Source organism: Drosophila sulfurigaster, chromosome 3, assembly GCF_023558435.1.
Source record: "Drosophila sulfurigaster albostrigata strain 15112-1811.04 chromosome 3, ASM2355843v2, whole genome shotgun sequence".
NCBI lineage: Eukaryota > Metazoa > Arthropoda > Insecta > Diptera > Drosophilidae > Drosophila > Drosophila sulfurigaster.
The window spans coordinates 17,086,884-17,109,353 of record NC_084883.1 but is presented as its reverse complement, the minus strand read 5'-3'; the positions used below and the strand labels follow the sequence as shown (position 1 = coordinate 17,109,353).

General features: G+C 38.8%; 1 protein-coding gene across 1 annotated transcript; it reads right to left on the bottom strand.

The window, feature by feature from the left end:
• Positions 1–224: 224 nt before the first annotated feature.
• Positions 225–22,399, bottom strand: LOC133841389 (uncharacterized). Its single transcript, XM_062273819.1, has 6 exons — positions 22,077–22,399; positions 20,303–21,242; positions 2,025–7,829; positions 1,531–1,659; positions 738–1,465; positions 225–616 (listed from the first exon to the last, which is right to left on the bottom strand). The coding sequence occupies exons 3-6, from the start codon at positions 7,822–7,824 to the stop codon at positions 404–406; spliced, it is 6,870 nt and encodes a 2,289-aa protein (XP_062129803.1). The 5' UTR covers positions 7,825–7,829; positions 20,303–21,242; positions 22,077–22,399; the 3' UTR covers positions 225–403.
• Between the last annotated feature and the right edge of the window lie 71 nt (positions 22,400–22,470).

The window sequence follows — 22,470 nt, the reverse complement described above, 5'->3', positions numbered from 1 at the left end:
TTTCTTTGCTAAAACCATAGATTACAGTTACACAATTAGGCCTACATATCTAGCTATATCTCAATTAGCTGTGGGTGCTATCTCTGGCTATCAAAACTAGATCTTAACCGAATTCGCGTTGCTCTTTTCCCATTACATAATTAAATTTATTTGTTTTGTTTTTGAGTGTTTACATGTATGTGTGTGTGTATAGCACCTTTGTATCACTTTGCGCTTAGCTCTAATTGTTTTGTTTTGTTTCTGTTTGTTAATATAAAAGACTTTGCCTTCCAAAGGCAAAGACGTCAAACTGACCACTAAAATTACTAGCTAAAATATATATTTATATATTTTTTTTCATACTAATCTATATCTCTAGGTTACTTGCTATATAATATATACTAAATATTCTTGACGTTTCGTTTTAAAATTTCATTAAAATGGTTTTAACTCCTAACAAATTGCGGACGCTCTCGTTGTATCTGATGAGCACAACCTTCGAGGAGCTGAACATGTTCAGCTTCTCGCCGGCGCACAGCAATTGCAGGCAGGTCGCCTGCTCCAGAAAGTCATCGATCTTAAACTCTCTCAGCAATTGCTTCTGTGTGCTGGCCATTGTGGTGCTATTTGGACAGATCTGCAAGTTAAAAAATATATATTAATAAATCAACTTCTTTATGATATTTCATCAATCATCAATTCAACTCAAAATACTTATTTAGTATCATTCTGATTGACAACTGTATTTAGAGACTAACCTTATTCAGCAGCGTATCCTTCGATTTGACTTTAAGTAAATTGCACAAATCATTTAAGAGTACCCATTTATCACTGCCCTCATCTTTGAGCAAGTACAGTGGTGGCAAGGGCACATCGGCCTCTTCAAATTCAAAAATATCACCATTCAATTCGTCCGTCAACGTCTCTCGTTCGTTATCCATATCTGCATCGGCATCATCATCCTCATCATCGTCGTGATCGTGATCCAGATCATTAGCGTGATCATTATGATTGGCATGCAGATAATGCAGAGTATTATCATTGTCATTATTGATATTATTTGCATTCATCTCGTCATCGTCTTGGGGTTCCAGTTTAACCTCATTCTTGACATTCACAACACTAGTTACATTTCGCTCAACACTGTTATCGTTATTGTGTTCGTTGTTGCCGTTATTCTTGTTGTTATTGCTATCCTCAGTGCCTGGTTCCAGTTTGACCATCGTCATCGCCATTGCCGTCGTTAAAGTCTTTGCACTTGTCTCCCCATTTTGTTTAATCATCTCTTTGCTCTCCCTCTCCTTCTCCTTATCCACTTCGTCCTTTGTCTGTAACAACAATCCCTCATTACTGTTACTGTTTTTGTTGCTGTTGCCCTGGCTGCGATTTATTCGCCTTCTCCTCCTTTCTCTACGTAGAGCTCTGCTCATATCACATGCTGTATTCGGTACATTATCGAATATATCAAAACCATTTTCCTTTTCATCTGCAAAATAAATGAATTCAAATTAAATATTGATCTATAATTAGTATTAAGATGTGAGTGCTTACCAAATATCTCCCAGGGTCCCTGAAATCTCATCGGTTTGATGTCAGCGGATGCACTTTGTGCATCGCTGAGGTGAGAACGCAATATGCTGCACATCAATTTGCTTGAAGCTAACATGAGTGGCGTTTGACCTGAAGAGCAAAGAATGGGAGATTAATAATAAGAATAATACAGTGATTGAATAGAAATAGAATCATAATTGATTGAGGTTCAAGGAAGAAAGGAACGTGTAAATTAAATACTTTTAGAAAGCCACGATCAAATACAAAAAAGTAGAGTTAAAGGAAAAGTAGATTTAAAGGACTATTTATGATGTTTGAAGAGGAGAAAGAAGGAAGAGATTAGACTAAGAAAAGGAAAAGAAATACTTAAATTTGAACAATAGAGGTATAATTTAGATATGGGAGGATTACAAAAAAAGTAAGTGGGAAATTCACAATCTATTCCAGGGATAGTCTACAATATAAACTCTAATTAAAAGTAAAGGTAATCTCACCTGAATACGTTGCCAGCAACGGATCCGCGCCGTAGGAGAGCAACAGCCGCACCACCTCTTCGTGATCGTTCTCGATGGCTCCGTGCAACGGTCGGATGCCCGACTGGGCGGCCTCCGAGTGATTGGCGCCAAACTGCAGCAGGAGGCGTGCTATCTCAAGCCAGCCCTGAGTGCAAGCCTCATGCAACGGCGTATATCCCGCGTTATCCTTCTGATCCGGATTCATGCCCATGCGATCCAGACAATAGACGACAACATCAATCAATCCCTGACGAGCAGCCTTATGCATCGTACTCTGACCGACTCCCTTGTTGAGCACCCACTTCTGGATCTCTCGATAGATGTCGACTTCAGTCTTTACCTTAAGCGGAAGATGCGAGGTGCTGCCCGCTATAGTGCTGTCCGTGTCATCTAGTCGCTCATCCGCATCGGCTAAGGAGCTGGCTGCTTCGTGTTCCTGGTTGGCGTTTTGCAGGTTGTTCGATTGATTATTATTGGAGCTGTTGGCTGGTGGATGCGGCGTGGGTCGCTTCTTTTTGCGTATATAGTCGAAACCGGAGCTTCCCTTGCGCCTCAGATACTTCCGTTTGTGTGGACACTGCGTCGAGCTGCCAGAGGCGGGCGTCGTCGGCGTGGCTGTGGCTACCTCAATGTTGGTTCTGTGCCGCGCCAGCTTATTATTGTTGGCGGCGCCAATGCGATTCATCTGCTCCAGAAACTCCTCGTACTGCGTGTAGCTTAAGGTGGGGGATTGATCTTGCTCCTGGGCGCATTCTGGCGGCGCCGACGCTGGACGCTCGGTGCCCACAAAGATCTCGCGTATGATTTCGCGATGTTGCTGCAGCTTGGACTCGGTGCGCGTTTTGCTTTGCAACACCTTTGTATCAAAGATACTAAAGTGCCGTTTGCCCGTGTCGGGAGCAGTAGCAGTGGAAGTTTCCTGTGGTTGCTCGTACAGCGAATTGGATGCGGAAGTTTGCGAGGTTTCACTATAAGTGTGCAGACTAGCAGCACAGTTCACCGGTTGTCCGGACTTGACAGCGCCATTGGAGGTGACACGCAGATGCAGCACATCAATGATGGATTGCGGAGTGGTAAGACGTTGGGGCTGAGCTGGTTGCTCCTTCAGCATAGCTGCGGTGGCCTTGGCACGCGGTTTGCGTCCTCGGGCGGGTTTAAAGCAGGCCAGCTCCTGTCTCAGATCCCGTCCACGCTCTAAATCTGGCAACGAGGCCGCCACCTGCGGCAACTTGTTCAGCTTATTGATGGAGATGAGGCGTTGTGGGATTTTCAGAGCCAACTTGTAGCGATATTCCTCGAGGAAGAGTTGCTGTTGCGGCGTCGTGGTCTTGGCCTTGGCCTTTGCTTTGAGTTTGCGTCCGTTTAGCTGGTCGGCGCTGACGACAACACGTTTGTTCCTCAAACGCGTGACCATCATTTCCTTCTTGGCATCGGGCACCAACTTCCTGACATACTTGCGCTTGATCTTTGTGGTGGAGTTGCGTATGATTTTGTCGTTGCGCAGCACCTTAGAGTTGGCCAACTGCTGTTCCAGCTCTTGCTTTCGCTTTGAGCGTGTCATCGTGTTGAGGGCAATGCGATGAGGTTTAGTGTTGGCTTTGGGTTTGCGTTTTACCGAAGGCTGCTTATCTGCTTCGTCCTCGTTCTCATCTTCATCCTCATCCGACTCCTCATTTTCCTCATCTTCATCATCGTCTTTTTCCCGCTCCTCATCTTCTTCCTCCTCTTCATCATCATCGTCTTCTTCAGCTGCTTGTTCTTTTTGTTGCTCCTCTTCGTTGCTGCTGCTAGTGCTGCTCTCATCCTGATCTTCATCTTCCTGCTGTTCTTTCTTATCGTTTGTCTTCTCCTTTTCCCTTTCCTTCTCTTTATCACGCTGCTTCTGCTGTCCCTTGGTCTTGTTTTTGCCTCCTGCATATTGCAATTTATTCTTTAGCGTTCTCTTGCCCTTCTTTGCTTCACTCGAGCTGTTGTCATCATTTTCCGCCTGCTCCTGCTCCTCATCGCTGCTTTCCTCTTGACGCTTTCCCTGTTTTTGTTCCTGTTTCCCCTTCACTTGCTCCTTCTCTTTCTCCTCGGCCCTGCGGTTTTTGCTCTTCCGCATCATCAGCGGCTTCTTCTGGCGCTCTGTCTTGCGCTTATGCAGTTCCGTAGTATCGCTCTCGGAGCTACTGCTTTGCCCAGCTGCTGGCGCTAACCTCGCCGCAATTCTTTGCTCTTGCACCAATCGCTTTTTCTCCCGCTCCGTCTTGCTTAGCTTCTTCTGGGTGCCATTCGTTGTTGTGTTGCTGGTCAGTTGCGTCGTCGTTGTCGCTGCAGACTCCACGTCGGGCAACGTCGGCTGACGTTTCAGTATTCGCGCCACGGGTAAATCATCTTCGCTTAATTCTAACTTGATAGGTGTGGTTGTGGGAGTCATCGGCTTGGTCGGTAGTACCTTGTTGAGCAGTTGCTCAACCAAATTGTTGCAGGTGCTGCCCCAATCGCCGAGCAGACTGTGGCTATTGAAGCCCGAGGAAGACGGAGACTCCTCCGGGAGCTGTGTAAAGGTCTGTTCCGGCGTGGGCGCCGGCTCCAGCTTGATCTGAATGTGATTGGTCAGCTGGGCGGGCGAGGGAGTCGTAGTGGGCGTGGCAGTTGAATTGGAAGTGCTGGCAACGTTGACTTCTCCTATCGAACTGGTCGTTGAGCTTGCAGGTGCTAACACAGGCGGGGTAAACGTGAATCCCTTGAGCTCCGCTTTCGTGCGTATCCTTGGCTCCACCTTGGGCACCAACGGTTGCGTCTCTTGCTTGGGTTGCGGGCACACAATGATGCTGCTGCCGCTGTTCTCGAGTCGCTGCTTCGCCAGCGCCTGCTCATTGATGGCTATCACAGGCACACTGGCAGCCACGGGCGGTGCAGGAACTGCATCCAGTCGGGACTGCTTGGCTAGCGCTGCGGCTGCCTGCTGGTTGTACTCTTGAAGATGACGCTTCCGTCCGAGATAGTTGGGATTGCTGCTGTTGTGAAGGTTACTGCTCGAGGGGACTGCGATGTTGCTGCTCGAAGGGATTGGAATCGGGTTGGGACTGCTGCTGCTCACGCTGGCTGTTGTCGTCGCTGTTGCCGTGGGCGGTTTGGGCAACGCCCTGATACTTGTCTCGGGCGGGAGTTGCGGTCGCTTGGCAAAGGGATTTGTCTCCAACACACTTGGACGCAGTTGCTGCGCTGCCTTGATGAGCAGCGGAGACTCCGGAGTGGAGGCTGCCGAGGCGGAGGTTAGAATTGAAGCATTTGCAGCGGGCGCTTGACGTATCACAGCTGTAGCAGCAGCTGAACTTGTCCCGCTGGCGCCACTACTACTTCCACCGCTGCTCCTGGCAAAGTTGGGCGTAATATCAAAGCGGGGAAGTCCCAAACCCGTTCCTGGACTAGGCGCCGCCTTGGGTTTGTACTTGTACTCCGTAGAGTCGGCAGTCTGCTTCACCGTGCGCATGGACAGATCGAGTGGAGAGTGCGCGAGCGGCGCTTGCTGTATCACGGGAGCCAGTATAGGTTGAGGAACTGTGGGAGGTGGCACCAGCACAGGAGCGGGAGCTGCAGCGGGAACTTGTCGTGATCCGAGCGTCTTTTCGATTATCTTGAGATTACGCTCCTTTTCGCTGATGTTCTGTTTGAGCATATCATCGATAAGCGCTTTGTAGTTAGGCTTGACGCTGGGTGCGTTGCTCTTCTTGGGAGGCAGGGGCGTCATCTTAGGCTGACAGCAAATGTCCGGACCATGAGGATAAACCTGCAGTGTGGAGTGACTGACTAAACCACCCGGTGCATTGCCTACACTACTGGCAAGTCCTGGACCTCCTCCTGCACTGCTTAGTCCGCCTCCTCCGCTTGCACTGCCTAGTCCAGGTCCTACTCCTCCTGATGGCGGAGGAGTGTGATTGTAGAGCTGCTGTGGAGGCGTGGGCGACGCCACTTGCGCTGCCGCAGGCGAGGGCGTGCCATGATGATAGTATTGCACATAGGAAGCAGGATTGGCGCTGGAACTCGAACTGGCGCTGGCATTCGAGTTGGAACTGGACCGGGGTTGGCTGCTATGCTGCTGCAAGAGCTTGCCATACTTGGTGGGATAACCGTGTGGCGCTGCGGGGGAAGCATCTCGTGAGCTAGCCGCCGCTGTGGGCAACTGATCGGGCTCTACAACTGCGGGCGGATTGTAGGGATTGTGATAGAGCGAGGCACGCGTCAGTCCGGAACTCGATTCGGGCTCCAGTTTGCCATAGCTGGCGAGGGGTTTACTGCTGCTGTAGTAGCTGCCAGATTGACTAACCGATTGACTGCTGCCGCTCGTTGGTCTGCTGCCGTAGCCGCCACTCGCTGTACTGCGTCTATAGTCTAGGCTGGGAGCTGGCGCGGATTCACGCACATACTTCTCGATGGCACTGTGCACGGTACTCTGAAAGTTCTCCGTGCTAAACTGCGGCATCGGCATGTACAGACTCTGATGCTGTTGTGCAGCTCCCGGTGCTGCGCCTTGTGGAGGAGCTGCTTGCCCTGGCAAGCCAGGCGCTGATCCCAATGTGGCTGCGGCGCCACGCTGCTCGGTCGGCGGTTCGTAGTGCTGCGGACATTTGCGTGCATAGTTAGGACTTGGCTGTTGCTCGCTGGCGGTGCCCAGCAACGCATTGCTGGGATTCACCACATGATCCAGCAGCTCGTAGCGTGTCGCTGTGGCGCTCGAGTGCAACTTGCCACTGGGTGCATACTTTAGGTTATCCTCGTAGTAACGATGATTAGCTAACGCAGTTGTTCCCAGACCACCAGGTCGCGCTAGTCCCGAAGGTGCTCCTGTTCCACCTGCGACTCTTCCTCCGAGACTAGCAGCTCCTCGCATTCCCCCGGTTTCTCCTAGACCTCCAGCTGCCCGTCCAGGTTCCCCTAGACTTCCCCTGATACTTCCTAGACTCTCTGTTCCTCCCACGCTGCTGCTAGAGCTTATCGCCGTCGTTCTAGGTGGCGCCACCTTGCTGTAGCCATAGCGTGCCATGTGCTGCTCCTCTGGCGGCGTCTGCCAATAGCTGTTGCTGTTGTAGTGCTGCGGCTGTGGCGGTGGTTGTTGTGGTGGTTGTCGCTGCACCAAGGTGGACGTCGTGGAAGTTGTGGATGTTGCCCCCGTTGGTGGCGCCTTGTACTGCTGCCAGCTGGCATGTGGCAGCTGTGGTTCATTCGACTTTTTGGCCACAATCAGTTCCCGGTTGGAGGTGTAGTACTGCATATGCGGATCGCCACCAGCTGCACCACTTGCACCACTCGCTGCAGCACCTGTCGGTGGCATTACAGATGCTGCCGCTGCACCACCGCGCACATACGCCGCATGCGACTGTTGGTAACTCGATTGCTGTGGCGGTGGTGGTGGTGGAGCTTGCTGTGGCTGATGGTGGTGTGGGTGGTGCTGCAGATGTTGTGGCTGTTGCTGTTGCTGCTGCGACTGTTGTTGCTGGTGGTGCAGTGGCATAGACATGGGCAGGTGGTGTTGATGTGGTGATGGTCCACTCGTTGTTGCCTGTTGTGGCGGTGGTGCAACCGTTGTGGTTGCTGTGGCTGTTGGCGGTGGTGGTTGCTGGTGGTGATGTTGCAGGTGATGATGTACGGCATGCTGTGGATGCGGATGCCCATGGTTATGTCCATGCCCATGGCCGAGTCCATGGGGATGCTGTTGCAGATGCGGTGGCTGCAGCTGGTGGTGGGATTGTGGATGATGATGCGTCTGATATTCGTGATGTCTGTTTGGTTCCATGTTGCCTGCAAAAAAATTAAAGAGAACGTAGAGTATACTAAGTAAAGTATTAAAAAAGAGTTAACTAGAGCTATATCTGAAGGATTAACAGTTTTTGGTCTATTTTTAAGTAAATTAAATTAAATAATCCAAGAAATATTTGCAAAGCACATTGCTGAGTTAAACAATACAAATAGTCACAGTGATCTTTACTTAACTTTCAAATAAACCCCGAGATAACCGTGGGTGATAAATATAATTGTAAATGAACAAAGTGATAAGCAAACTATTCAAAAAACAGGAAAGTAAACTAAAGTCCAGACTTTGTTAAGAAAGGCAGCAAATAATAAAATCATTAGATTCGCAAATAAATAGTGAGTCATTAAAATAACTAACTATAATAACTAGAATTTGATAATAATTATTAAATAAATTTGAGGTTTTTAGATAAATTTAAAAATCTTTGCTCTAAAGACAAAAACCATCATAAGCTCTAAACATATAAATTACCACTTCATTAAGCTTTGAAAACTAACTTTAACCTCAAAACTTACTGAGATATAACATTAAAATAAATTAACATATCGAAATCTAAAATGGTAATAATTATATACGTAATCTATAATTCTACAAATTTCGTATGCTACACATTTACACTTTTAATCAACAGCTTTAGTATTTATTTTTCCCATAAGAACGCTTAACAATCAAAACACAGTTTTAACCTCAAAATTAAAGCTAACCTCAATAAATCCAAATGCACATCTAAAATACCAAATAGCTGCAGGCATATTTGTGCTATAATCACACATTTATTAAGCATAAAACAAGTTTTCCGACTGCAAGCTAAACTAAGACTATAATTAGAAAATATTAGCACATTATATAATCGCATTTAATTGATTCCAGACTTGAATAGCTAATTCCTAATAGCGAATAAAACCGCTAAGCTCTAGAGTATATTGTTCGATAACTTGATATCTTATCGCGAATTAAATAAAACACAATTTGATTAAATGAATTAATTTAACAAAGAAACGTGATGGAAAACGTCTCTAAATTGCTCTCGTTCAGTTCAATGGCTTTTTGTAGAACATTACCCCGAAAAAAAGACATGACTCATGATGTATTTTAAGTAATTTATATTACCCGACGAAAGATGTACCCATCTACATATATATAAATACTGTACATATGCACGAGGAACCCCTATAAAAAGTTAAAACGTTTTCATAATTATGAATCGTTTCTATTTGAACCAGCAGAAAGTTTCAAATATAGTTTTTTTATTTTCAAAATGTAAAAATGTTTAATGTTCTTTGATAAGGGATAAGCTGTCGCAAGTGCCTTGAGTTAACTTGGGTTTGGGATTACAAATGTGTATGCAGAAGGCTAAGAGATAAGCACAAATACGATCCATTTTAGTTCTAGGGCATTTCGAGTTTCAGGTGGATGAACAATACAAAAATAAATAAATATAAAAAAAATGGGAGCAGTTCCCTATACAACGAACAACTCACGTGTTGCTGATAAAACTATCAAAAATGTAAACAAAACTTGAATAGCATATACAAACACACAGATACAAATATTTTCATAGCACACACACAGATACAAACATTCGTACATAGATAATCACACTCTAAACACACACACACACACCCTCACGACCTCGCAATCATTTCGCAATATAAACAAAAATAAATAGAGAAACACGAAAAACAAAAACTAGAAAATATTTCTGTTGAAATTTTTTTTTTCACATTGCCATTTTGTTTATAAACTTTTTGATGATTTGTTATACATATGAAATTGTGCCCCTTTTGCTTATGTTGTTGTTGCTTTTGCTGCTGTTATTTGTCATATAATTTATGCCAACTATTTTTAACATTTTCATTTGTTGTTGTTGTTGGTTGGTTTTGTGTGGGCGTGTTCGACATGGTTAATTGCCATTTGTTTATATCTGCCAGTTGAAAGCTTGACGTTCTCATTTATTGTTGCAATCTATCAATATTAATAAATAAAAAGCCACAAAGCATAAAAATATTTTGAAGGTTGTTCAATGCTTATTAAATTAAACGCACTTCATTTGCTTGTTTATTGTTATTAAGGAGAATAATGGATGTAATTACTCTTTAGCTAAATAGAATAAAAAGTTATTTGATTTATTATTGAACAGAATTTCAAAAAAATCGGGTGCTTAGCTTCGTGCCTCCAACTTATTTCAATTCTAGTAAGTTTTCTTAGAAAACTAGAAAAACTATTTTGAAATCTTCAGGGGAATTTTGAAAGATACAATTTTGACAATCGAATCATGTTTATTATTTCATAGAGGAATTCGCCAACGCATTCTGAGAGATTCTGAGAATTTCTTCAATAAACACAGTATATTGTATAGAAAACATGTATATAAAGAGTACTTAAAACATTTATTAACTGTCTGTAGTATATCTTCAAGATATTTACATTTCTGTTCAATTTATCTACAAATTCTCTTAAAACCCAAAGAGCAACTAAAGAAAATCTATTTTCCTAGTGTTGAATACTAAACTTTACCGTACTTTTTATATAATAATCTTCATAATGAATGGTTTATTTTATATTTAAAAACAATTAAGTATTTATTTCTATGCCGTACTTTATATTGGTTTGAGTAGATGGGAAATAAATATAATCATTTAGCTAATATTTATTTCATTTATGTAGTTAATATGTTTATTTATTAAAGCACTTCAACTGTTATGTCATATGAATTTTGTTATCTCTTATCTTCTTTTTATGTATTATTAATATTTATTGAGTATTTATACTCTTTTCTATAGCACGAATCCATTGATTGATTCTGCTCCATTGCATTTAATATGTATATGAATATTAATCAATTGTATTCTTTGGAAAAACAATTCCTTTATTAACCTGAAAACCATACGATAAAACTTTCTTAGCACATTCTGAATTATTCAAATTTCGCAACTCGCATTAAGTGCATTATTGATTTCGTCATTTAAATACCAACAACAGGTTTTTGTTGGAGTTTATCTAAAAATAAATCTATGCAAATTTGTAGCATTTTATTTGGGTAATGCCGTTAGCTGGCTAAACAATAATTCCTTATTTGACCATGTCTTCCTCTATTCATTCAGTTAAAAGATATAAAACTTGTTAAATACGTTTATTAATGACCGTGCTAGCCATTTTGATGTTCGCAGACATTTCAATTGAGTTTTAGTGCGAGCAAAAAGCAAATATTTAATTTATAATCAAAGAGAAATAAGTAAATGAAGGTGATGAAGAAGAAGCACAAAATTCGTTGGCCCCAAAAACAAAATTCAAAGCGCAGCGCAGTCAGAGATGAAGAAGAAGCAGACGACGGCGATGGCTGTGCTGGGCCGTAGATTGTAGAGGTCAAGGCTAAATGTATTTATGTGCACACGTGTGAGTGTGCTGCTAGTGAAAAAGTGCAAATAAATTGTGACGCATTTTTATTTGTTATTGCAAATGATATAAAAGTATGCACAAACATACAATACACTCACACACACACACAATCTCATATACTTAGACATGCCCCATGCAAGGGGAATGTGTGAAAGAGGCGGCGCGACGAGTCGCGAAATGCAAACGAAACGAAATGAAATGAAACGGAACGAAACGATACGAAACGAAGCCGCACAACACACACAATACAAAGCAACGACGTAAGAGCACAACGAACTTTTGCGAAATGTGAAATTATAAAACAAAAGCGGCAGCAACACAACAACAATAACTGCGAAATTAAAATGCTAAATAAATGCTATAATAAAACTATATAAAATTTTTAACAAGCGCCAATCACTGCCAACTATCAATTTGCCAGTTTGTTTGTTTGTTGTTTCTGCCATTTCTTGTTTTGTTTTCTTTTCTCTTTATCTATCTCTCTCTCTCTCTGTCTGTCGCTTTTATAAACTCCAGCTGGCATTCCAACTGGAAAAAAGGCGAAGGCCATTTGGAATGAATGCACATGTTTAATGCAGTTGCGAAAACGAATTGTAAATGCATAAAATCAAATTCAAATTCAATTACGCGTATAAAAGTGAAATTTCGCATTTAATGAAACTGCAATGACCTTGACAAAACGTAAATAAAAAAGCAATTCCCACGATAAGCGATAATGATGACGAAACGCTTTTTACAGACTCTTTATCGATTAATTCTATGCATGACAATTCATTTTGTCTAATAAGAATTCAACTTTTCAGATCGTCGCTTTATAAACTGAGATAACATATCATAACTGACTTGAAATCTGACTCAAGAAATATGATTGTGATAAGAGCAAAGCAAACTAAGAGATATGTTTAATCTTTTTCATGTCGTCCTTGACTATATGAGCAAACTTGGAATATGAGAATTGAATTTCTTAACGAAACTATTAAAAGTTTAAATTGTTGAAAAATGGATTAAAACTATTATAATAAAAAAACCTTTTTATAAATGTATATATAGATAACTATGATATGAATAACCTTGAGGTTAAATTATTAACTCTTGCAAATAAAAACCTTAATGGAACATTCAATGACTCATGACTTTCTATTGAATAATTTAAAATCACAATAAGGGTGCAGCGTTGTTGCTTTCTTGGAATATAATTAATGGAAGAGAAATTTTTTGAATCATTTTAAATATTTTTTTTTAACTCATCCTAAGCTAAGGCACACAAATAACCCAAAACTTTACTGACATTAATTAACAACAAATTGGACTCCACAAATCCCAACAAAAATTTTAAATATAAATTAATCAACTTTATGATCTATTATCTCCGCCAATTTTAACGCAAATGCTCGAGAACAATATGAATTTAAGAATATTTTGTTCATGCTAATGTTGTTGAACTTGTTATTCACAACCAGGAAACAGCCGAAGACTATAATTCATTTAATAAATCGATGGTTGAAAGAAAAAGAAAGAGGCTACCAAAAAAAGTATATTCTTTGTTCAAAAGTGAACTCACAAATGCTGGAATCAACTGAAATGAAATTAAAATAAACATGCGACTGTTTTTACAAAGGAAGAAATTAATGCAATAGATTCGCAAAATTTGAAAATTGTCGTATAATGAATGTTGAAAAGTGAAAGCTAACAATAAGTTGGCAACAACCTTATCAGATTATCATGAGAGCCAAATGTAGTACGTACTTTGGAATTTAAACTAGAACATTGCACAAGTATGTGAGTAATAGACTACTTATGTATGACAACAATTGATAACCACATTTGCTTACAATAGATAAGAAAAAGAAGCTCCCAAGGATAGTCACTATCTAATTAGTGATTAGTGCCACTTGAGAGAGATAACTTCATTTAAGAAATTGATTGATTATTAAGACGAATGAGCATTTGTATTGTAACTAAGATATTTATTGATTGTGCTTTGGGCGATGACAGTTAAGTAGTTACGTAGTGCTCAATGACTAAGCGATATTTATGCCATCTCAATGGAAATTTACAATTTACATACATAATGTATTCGTAGCATTCGTGTATTGGCATACACATGTGTAAACATATTTCATTTATAAATAGACCTCCAAAAGAAAATGCGTGCAAATTGTTTGATAAAAAAGTTTCTTAAAAGCCCACAACAACATGAATAAGAGCAAACCACAACAACAACAACAACAACAACAAAGGCAAACAGCGAATTTTTGTAATGCCGAACACGACGTTGAAAACGACAACGAAATCGGGGCGAAACGATCCGAGCCGAAACCAAGTCAATGACGACGAGAAGGAGGAGACTAACGATCGCCAGCCGAAGCTACATTTGTTTTTCTTTTTATGTTTTGTGTTCTGTTTTTTTGCTTATTCGCCTTTGGGGGCCAACGGCACATGAACGGAACAAAACGAAACGTTAGCGCAGTCGCGGTCGACGTCGACAGAGCCTCTGCCGTCCGTTGATGTCGCAGTAGTAGCTGTAGAATTTATGTCGCCGTCGTTGAGGCGCGCAAAATGTTGTAATACACAAAGTTGACGAACAAACGAGCGAGAGAGACAGTGAGAGAGGGCAAGAGCTGCAAGCATACTTTGTACAGATGTGGACTGGTAATGTTCTTTGCTCTTTATCTCTCCTTCTCGCACTTTTTTTTGTTTGTCTTATTAACTTCTTAGCACTTCAGTGCTTTGCATACCCTTTCATGTTTAAAAGTTGCGTAATTTTGTCAGATCGATGGAAGGTGTTGTATAACAAGCTTATTTAACTTCTGCAGAATATAAATGTAATATTCAGATAAAAACATGAAACAAGAGATCAGTCATTCAAATAAATTTATCAAATATCGAAATCTTAACTATACTACTATATACAAATATAAACAATGCAAAACAAAAGTTCATAATTTAGCTTTATCTCGATCAAATTGGAAAGAGTATCAAGTCTGTGACATTCCCTAATACATCTTTGTTGTTTGTGTTAAGCGTGTAAAGATGATGACAAAATCAAATAGCTTCAGCAGCAGCAACAAAAACAACAGCAGCAAGCAGAACGAGGCAATTTAAGATAACAATGTCAACGACTGTGTTGTTGTGACGCCCCCCTCTCCGACCCAAAAGCTCAGCACTTGCGCACGACTGCGACGTCGGCAGCGACGCGACGTAACGTGCACACACGTTTTGATTTCGTTCAATATGCAAGAATGAGAAAAACAGTCAGACAGAGTGAGAGGCAGAGCGAGACGAGACGAGAGATCAACGAATTTGTCGTTTTGTGTTGTTGTTAATTTTATTTCAATTTATTAGCATTTATTGTAGTTGCTGTTGCTGTTGGTTTTTCACTGCCGCCTCATGCAAACTTTTCTGGCATTTTGCTTTGAAGTAATTTGTCATAAAATGATTTAATTGCTCAAATTATGAGTTGTGAAATTGTGTAGAAAAAGGATGACAAGCGAAAGAAACAAAAGCCAAAGCGGAATGCGGAATGCGCAACACACGAGATATGACAACAAAAGATGGCAAAACTGTATTGCGAAACTAATCAATAAATAAAAATAACAACACAAACTGCGATATCCGTCTTAAAGACTAGCTTATACAAAGATAACGTTTAGATGGATTGGCCAGATAAAGTGAAGGTAGTGTAATTGAAGAAGAGGAAGAAACATTTTGAACAATAGAAGAGAAAGTAAGAGAACGGTTTGCTCTTCTTTTGTTATAAATCAAAAGAAATCTGATTATAACAGAATCGTGTTTTAAGTTCAAAGAGCAGATATAAAGATAGCGTAAAGAAATGGGAACACGATGTGATATCAAGTCAAGTGAAAGTTTAAATTTAGAGAGCATCTAAAAATACACAAAGAATAAACTAATAATCGAATAGAATTTTAACTGTTCTCTAATAGTACGATAAAAAAGAAATTAAATATCGAGACGTTTAACTTTATAGACATGCCTGATCCAATAAGGAAAGCCTAAACAATAAAGTAACTATTGCCAAGTATTAAGCAATAAAAGTATCAATTATGAAAGAAGTAATAAACTTTTAATGTTGTAATAAGGAAGACATTAATCAACGCGCAAAAAAAGAATTTGAAGAAATCATTTAAACTACCTGTTAAAACTGATTTAAATTAGCTTCACTGTTCGTTGGCCCATTTCTATAACGGAACCCATTAAATTATTAACCATGAAATGTTGAGTAATACTGTTTGGAATCAAAACATTTTTTCGCTTTGTCTCGCCTGATATTTCACACTTGCTCAATAAAACAGAATGCTATTATACATAGTATTTACATGGTATTTGTATAATAATTGAAGACCAACATTAATAACAGCAGCAAAACGCATGTGACACAAATTCCATTTGCATTTAGCATTCACTACTCCAATTTTCCACATTAATGTTAATGTTTGTACATATTTCCCGTATTTTGTGCTCTGTATTATTACCGTGCTCATTTTTTCCGTTCTGCTTTATACATACTACATACGACGTCGGCTAATCATGGAAAATTATGAAATTGTTGCTGCACATTCTATTGAAATGAAGAAAAACTAAATGACCTGATGAGAATTTGTTCTTGTGGAACGGATAATGACCAGAGACGAGAATTATAATATTTTGTAGGCGTAACCAGACAAATTGCTTTGTGGAATAGAACATTTTTATTAGATTGGAAACCCGATATCATGTCAAGTGGAAGCACAAGAAATCTAATTGCAAGTGAATGAAGCACAATGAAAGCAAGCGAAAAGAAGCGAAAGAGGGAAAGCTTTATAATTGAAGCTTCGCATATTTTGTAATAATTTCATAAGCTAAGAATTGTTTCCAAAAGATTAACAAAGTTTCTGGTCAAGCTTCTACATATATGTGTTTTATAGTTTCGCAGAAAAATCGTTTATAATTTTAATTAATTTAGCCAAAAGTTCATTGCCATTTGCGATCGGAACGTTGAGTTGTAATTGTCAGAACTCGAATTCCCTTCCATCGCTGTTACTTTTATCATACTTCACTTTTAGCTCAGATTCGATGACAAATTTGAAATGTTTTTCCTGTTATGTTATTCGTGAATGATTCATTGAGAATGTTTATGAATATAATAATATATATATTTGCGTCAAATTGAAAAACCCGAGTTGTTTTCTGTCAAGTCAGCTAGCAACACAGTTGAAAATTGAAGGGTGTATAATAAACACAAATACACACACATAAACACACGTGTGTCTGGGTAATACTCTAAAAATAAACGTTCGTTGGTAAATAAAAGTTGCAAAAAGGCTAAAACGGGCCAAGACAAATGTGTGCATGTGTTGGTAGCAAAGCACAACAAAAAAAAAAACAAAAATAAATTTCAAATGATTACTGTTGTTATTTGTGTGGAAACCTTTTTTATGAACTGCGAGCGACAGTTAAAATGAGGCAGCAGAAATACTAAGTAAAAAAAAAATATATATATAAGAGAAAGACATTTCCAATGGGGAATGTTGTTAACCTGTAACTTTGCTTTGTATAATGAAAAGGTCATTCTATTAATAAATAATGATTTCAAGTGATGATATCTATATACCATACAGTTTTTAGAATGAGGGGTTCACCACTTAAAGGAATTGCAAATTAATTAATATTTCTTAGAATAAATTTCCAAAATCCACACCTACTTTCTATAATTTGAATATTGTTGTCTATATTTCCTTATAATTATCAAAGTACTGAATTTAATTGATTTCAAGTAAAGTGAACAAGTTCTCAAAACTCAAACCTATCCAAGCAAGTTCCCTCAACAAACTATCAACAGTCGAGACACATTATTTCCATTAAGAAACATATTCTTAATTAATGAAAAGGGTCTTTGTTGCCATAACATCCCTTTAAGAGGTTACTCAGGTTTACTTAAAAGCAAACAAAAAATTTGATAAACCACCGCTATTGAGTTTGAAAGCTTAATAAGCAACATTTAACCAGAAATGAAGAGCTCAAACAAAAGATGAAATAATCGGCTTATAAGTGATTGAAAACGAAGCTTTAATGCTATAAAATTAAATGAAATTCGTGCCTGCCTGAAAAACTCATAGCAGAGACCCCATGCCGGGAGTTCAGCATACAACAACCCTTCATTATGGCAGTTGAATGCGGTCTCTCAACAGGTATTTCAACCCCAAGTTGCACTATAAGTGAACTTAACCTGCATATATACATGTATGTGTGTATCTGTGTGGTATGAGCGTTAAAGTTTGTTGCCAACTCATGATATAGGCAAACAGTTCTTCGGTTCTATTTTGTTTCGAAATAAACCGGTTGCCGGAACGTTGTGAGCGCTTTAACAAGGCGGCAGCAGCAGCGAAGAATAGCAACAACAACAGCTAAATACAACTAGAGAAACCGTTTAAGCGCACACAATAGCTACAGATACAAACTAAGATACAGATACACACTTATAGATACAGGCTACAGAGCTAAAGATACATTTGTATAAGTATAACTAAATAAAATACAACACAAAAAAAAAAAGACCTCACTAATTATCAACCTCAACGAATCGCGCACAGCTGTACAACAAAATCTACAACAATATTCTCCATTCCAAGTTCTCACTTCTCACTTTTTGTGGACAGCAAACAAACAACAAATCACACACACACACACACATATATATACATACATACGCACACACACATGAAGAGCTTGGGCAAACACTGTCAGCAGTTTGTGTTATTGTTTTTTGTTATCAGCTCTTTAAAGTGTTGGCTGATTTCGAATTTTAGATTAAAAATATTTAAAAACCAAAAAACGACAACTAATGTGGCATTTGCTCTCTATTTACAGTTTTCTCTCTTTCTCTCTCTCTCTGCGTGTCTATCCTTCTCTTTTTCTATGGCATTGAGTAATTTATGAATCGAGAATAAAAGTAGAAACAAGCAAATGTGATAAGCAATTGGAAACTAAAAACGTGACTTAGACTTTAGCAAATAAAAAATAATAATAAAGGAAAGCAAATGAATAGATATTGAGGTGAAATGCTTGCTTAATTAGGCATGAAATGTTCAGCTGTTGCTGGGGCTCAGATATAAACAATTAAAAACGTTGAATCTGTTAATAGATCATAACAACAGAGTTACTTTTATTATCTTTATGAAAGCGGTAAGAATCTCTCAAGAATATATAAACAATAGTCTTACATCTAAAGTAGATCAATTAATTGAAATAATTTAGTTATTCAAAGAATTCTAAATACAAAGAAACAACATTTATGCTTTTTAATTTAACATATTTTATTGATTCAAGTAATTTTGTGAAAGAAACCGGAATACTTTAAAGAATTGTTTTTTCCAGCCACAAACATATAAATATTAAAATATTTGATGTAGAGCAAAACTTGTTTAACTATAAAATCCCAACCACAATTTATTATGTTGCTTTATTCTATTAGTTTAATACTTTTGATTAAAATATAAGTGATTATTTTTTTACAGATAACTTATATTAACAAAAGCAAACGTTTTATACAGGCCATCGACTATAAAGCTATGTTATTCTCCACTTTAAAACATAGAAAACAAAACCAAATTCATTCATTTAAACTAGTTCAATAACTCCACTGATTATAATTTGATAACTATTAGTACAATTTGAACTCTTTTTAGGACTTAGACCAGCTCAAAGTAAAACTGTAAATCAAAGGCAATTGGAAACCACTTAAACAAATTGATTTACTATATTTATCTGCTCAATTTTGGTGATTTAAGAGCTCAAACCCATTAAAATCGACACAGAAAATGGGAAAAGAACAAAGCGTAAAGGTGTTTATGCTGATATGCTATACATGAAAAAGAAAAAACAAGAAACAAAAGGAATTGTGAAACTTCACTAGAAAACCAGAAACAAAGCCCAAAGTTGTGTGCCGATGCTGCGCATTTTTATTGGCCGTGAATCATATAAGATGAATCAGTTTTAGCATTTTAGGTTATATTAAATCTAACGAACCAGAAAATATGTAATATCTAATTTAATTTTATTTGCAATTTATAACCAAAATTATTTACTTTTGATGAAAATATATTTATCCGATAAAAGTTTTTAATATTGTATATTGTAATCTTAAATACACATTATATGCCCTAAAATGAATTCTCTTAATTGAGCACAAGTTATACAATACTATTTTTAAACCATAACCACATACAGGGTTTAACCCATTAATCCTCGAACTAAAGTCACCTATCAATCATGTAATAATATACAAAATATTTCACCTTATCTAACATAAAAAACAAGCTACAAAATTCTTCAATAGAATCGTTCAAGTTATGCAAAGCTTTCAAAAGATGTTGTTCCCACGATGCTGTTTATGTAATCTTGCAATTTTAACGTTTGTCATGCAATTATGTAAGTAGATAAGATTCATATTTATAAATGTTAACGTGCTCAACGGGTTAAATATATTTAGGAGCATTCGAATGATATTTAAACAAAAATATGCAAGCCATGCTTAATACCATAATTTTAAAAACTTTTACGATGACAACTTTCACAGTTACATTTTTATTTTTGTTTTGGGGAGTTCTTGAAAAGTTGCTGCAACATGTGTTGTGTAGTTTGCTCTGATTTAAAGCCGAAAAAGAGCAACCGAAAAAATATTAAGCTCAAATAACGGTAAATAAAGCCACCTGTGGCCATATACAGCATACGCACATACACACACAATCACACAGACGTAAAACTGACAGTCACAAGCTTACGTTCATTCCATTTCGTTTCTCTCGCTCTCTCTCTCTCTGTCTGTCTATCTCTTTACCACTGTCTGTCTGTGTCTGTCTCTATCGCACGCGTTTGGAGTCGACAATAGGCAAAGAGCTTTAATTAAAGCGCGCCCTCATTAGATTTGCACAAAACATTTTTTATGTTTGCATAATTTAAAGTGAAACGTGTTCAAAATTCATTTAAAACCAAATAAAAGCACATGGAGTGAAGGAAAAAAAACATAATAATAAAAAAAATCAAAATGAACAACAACACTCACCTGCAATAATTTAAATAAAAAAAAACGCAGCAGCGTGCGCTTTGGCCAGAGAGCCCTTGAAAAAATTGTATGTTCAATTGTTGTGCCGGACGCTGTGGCTGCCTTTGTTGCTGCCCCTCTTTAGGCTTGGGGCGCTGCTGTTGCTGCGCTGCTTTTGTCGCGTGTGTGCGTGTGACGTTGACACCCACACACACGTGTATTTGCCTTTTGTTGCGCTCTTTTGAAGCTTTTTTCTTTTTGTATTTGTCACAAGACTTTTACTATTATTTCACGTTGTAGTTTTGCCGGGGACTCCAACGACTTCTGCTGCTGTTGTTGTAATTCCTTTAAACATTGCTTTTCACTTTACTTTTTTTCTTTTTTAGCTCACACAGTTTGCAGAGCTAAGACCACAAATACATAGACGACAAACACGCACACATATACGCTGATGAAACACGTACAAAATTTCTCGCGCAGCAACTTTTTAGTTGTTTTTGTTGTTTCTTTCTACATTCATATAAGTATATGTATATGCTTTGTATGTATGTATGTATGAGAAACCAGTATTTGCCTTCTTCTTTCACTTATTTCAAGAAATTGTTGAATAACGGTTTCGAATTGGTATTGCGTGCTTTTCTCGTTGTTGTTGTGTGGTTGTTGCTGTTGTTTTATTAAATTTCACTTTGCTTTCTCGTGCTGCTGCGTTTGTATTTCTTGTTGTTGTTACCACTGAACACATAGTTGTTGTTACCCACACATTGACAGAGACACTGGACTGGCACACGCACTGTGCAAAATGCAGGCTGTTTAGTATTTTTGTTGTTGTATGTGAAATTTTAGCCCTGATAAACCTGTCCTGCTGCCTCTGCTGCAGCAGCGTCTACGTCGACGTCGCTGCGCGGCGTCTGCTGCTTCTTCTTGCACATTTGCTTCACTTTACATAGCACACACACCACAGCTATTGAGAAGAATATACGAAGAGAGGAGGGTTTAATATTAAACACACTTTTGCATTTATTCAATTTTATATTTGTTTTGCACGAAATTCAGTTTGCATTTTATATATATTTGTATTTATATGAAAAAAGCAGGCAAATAGCCAGCAACAACAACATAATCATCATCATCATGATCATCAGCTGCAGGCGTGTGTATAGTATAATTAACGACGACGCAAATATTCCAAAAAGTATGTTGTTTTGCTGTTGTTGTTTTAAGCAACGTTCATTGCCATTCACACACACACACGCATACAGTCAGTAAACACACACTGTAGCAACGCTGCTGCTTCTTCTTCGCCGTTATGTAGGGACGTCGACTGCGCTGCCGCTGTCGTCTAGCAGGGGGGGCAACGACAACGTTTCGTTTCATTTCAAGGGAACTTCATTTCTATACTTTAAGCGCCCCCGCAGCCGAAGAAGAAGCAGCAGCGTCTTGCAAACGAAACAAAGAAAATTTCACTTGTCTCTCGCCACAACAACAATAAATACACACACACACACACACACACGCATACAGACACAGACACTCACAGACATACGTTGCGCTTTTGAATGTCAAAATTCAAATTTTTGTTGTTTAAAAGACATTTGATTTAAGTCATTTACACACATAAATAGACTGACACAATTACAAAAGTTTTCTACTTTTTTTTGTGGAGACTTCTTTTTTTTCACGGATACATTGAAACATTATTATTATAATACACTTCACTACACACAACACTACGCCTAGTTGTTGTTGTTGTTGCTGCTGTTGCTTGCTTTGCTGTTTCTTGTTGTTGTTGGCCTACTTTGTGTGTGGGGAATTTTCGTTGTAGTTGTTGTTGTTGCTCAGCTTCTCCTTTTGCAGCTAAAGAGACGCAGCAGAGAAGAGACTGCTGCTGCTACGACGTCGTTGTTGAAAAATTTCACACGCGCCGTTTTTTCTGCCTTCTTTTTTACGTAAAAAAAGAAACTTTTTTACGAAATTGCCATTGAATTTCGATTGCACTTGCACACACTTAAAAATTGGTTACTAATTATTTACGAATTTATATATATGTTGCATTAAATTATGTGTGTGTAGATATATAATCGTTTTTGCTTATATATATATATATTATGTATATATTTGATTTTGTTATAAAAAGAAATCACTACTACTTCAAAAAACGAGAGAGACGAAGACGAACGAACGTATGAAGA

Excerpts from the sequence above, each read along its gene's own strand:
- LOC133841389 (XM_062273819.1), bottom strand. The coding sequence starts at position 7,824 with ATGGAACCAAACAGACATCACGAATATCAGACGCATCATCATCCACAA. Across the intron at positions 1,660-2,024 it reads GTTGCTGGCAACGTATTCAG|GTCAAACGCCACTCATGTTA; the intron begins GTGAGATTACCT and ends TTTGCTCTTCAG. Across the intron at positions 1,466-1,530 it reads GGGACCCTGGGAGATATTTG|ATGAAAAGGAAAATGGTTTT; the intron begins GTAAGCACTCAC and ends TTTATTTTGCAG.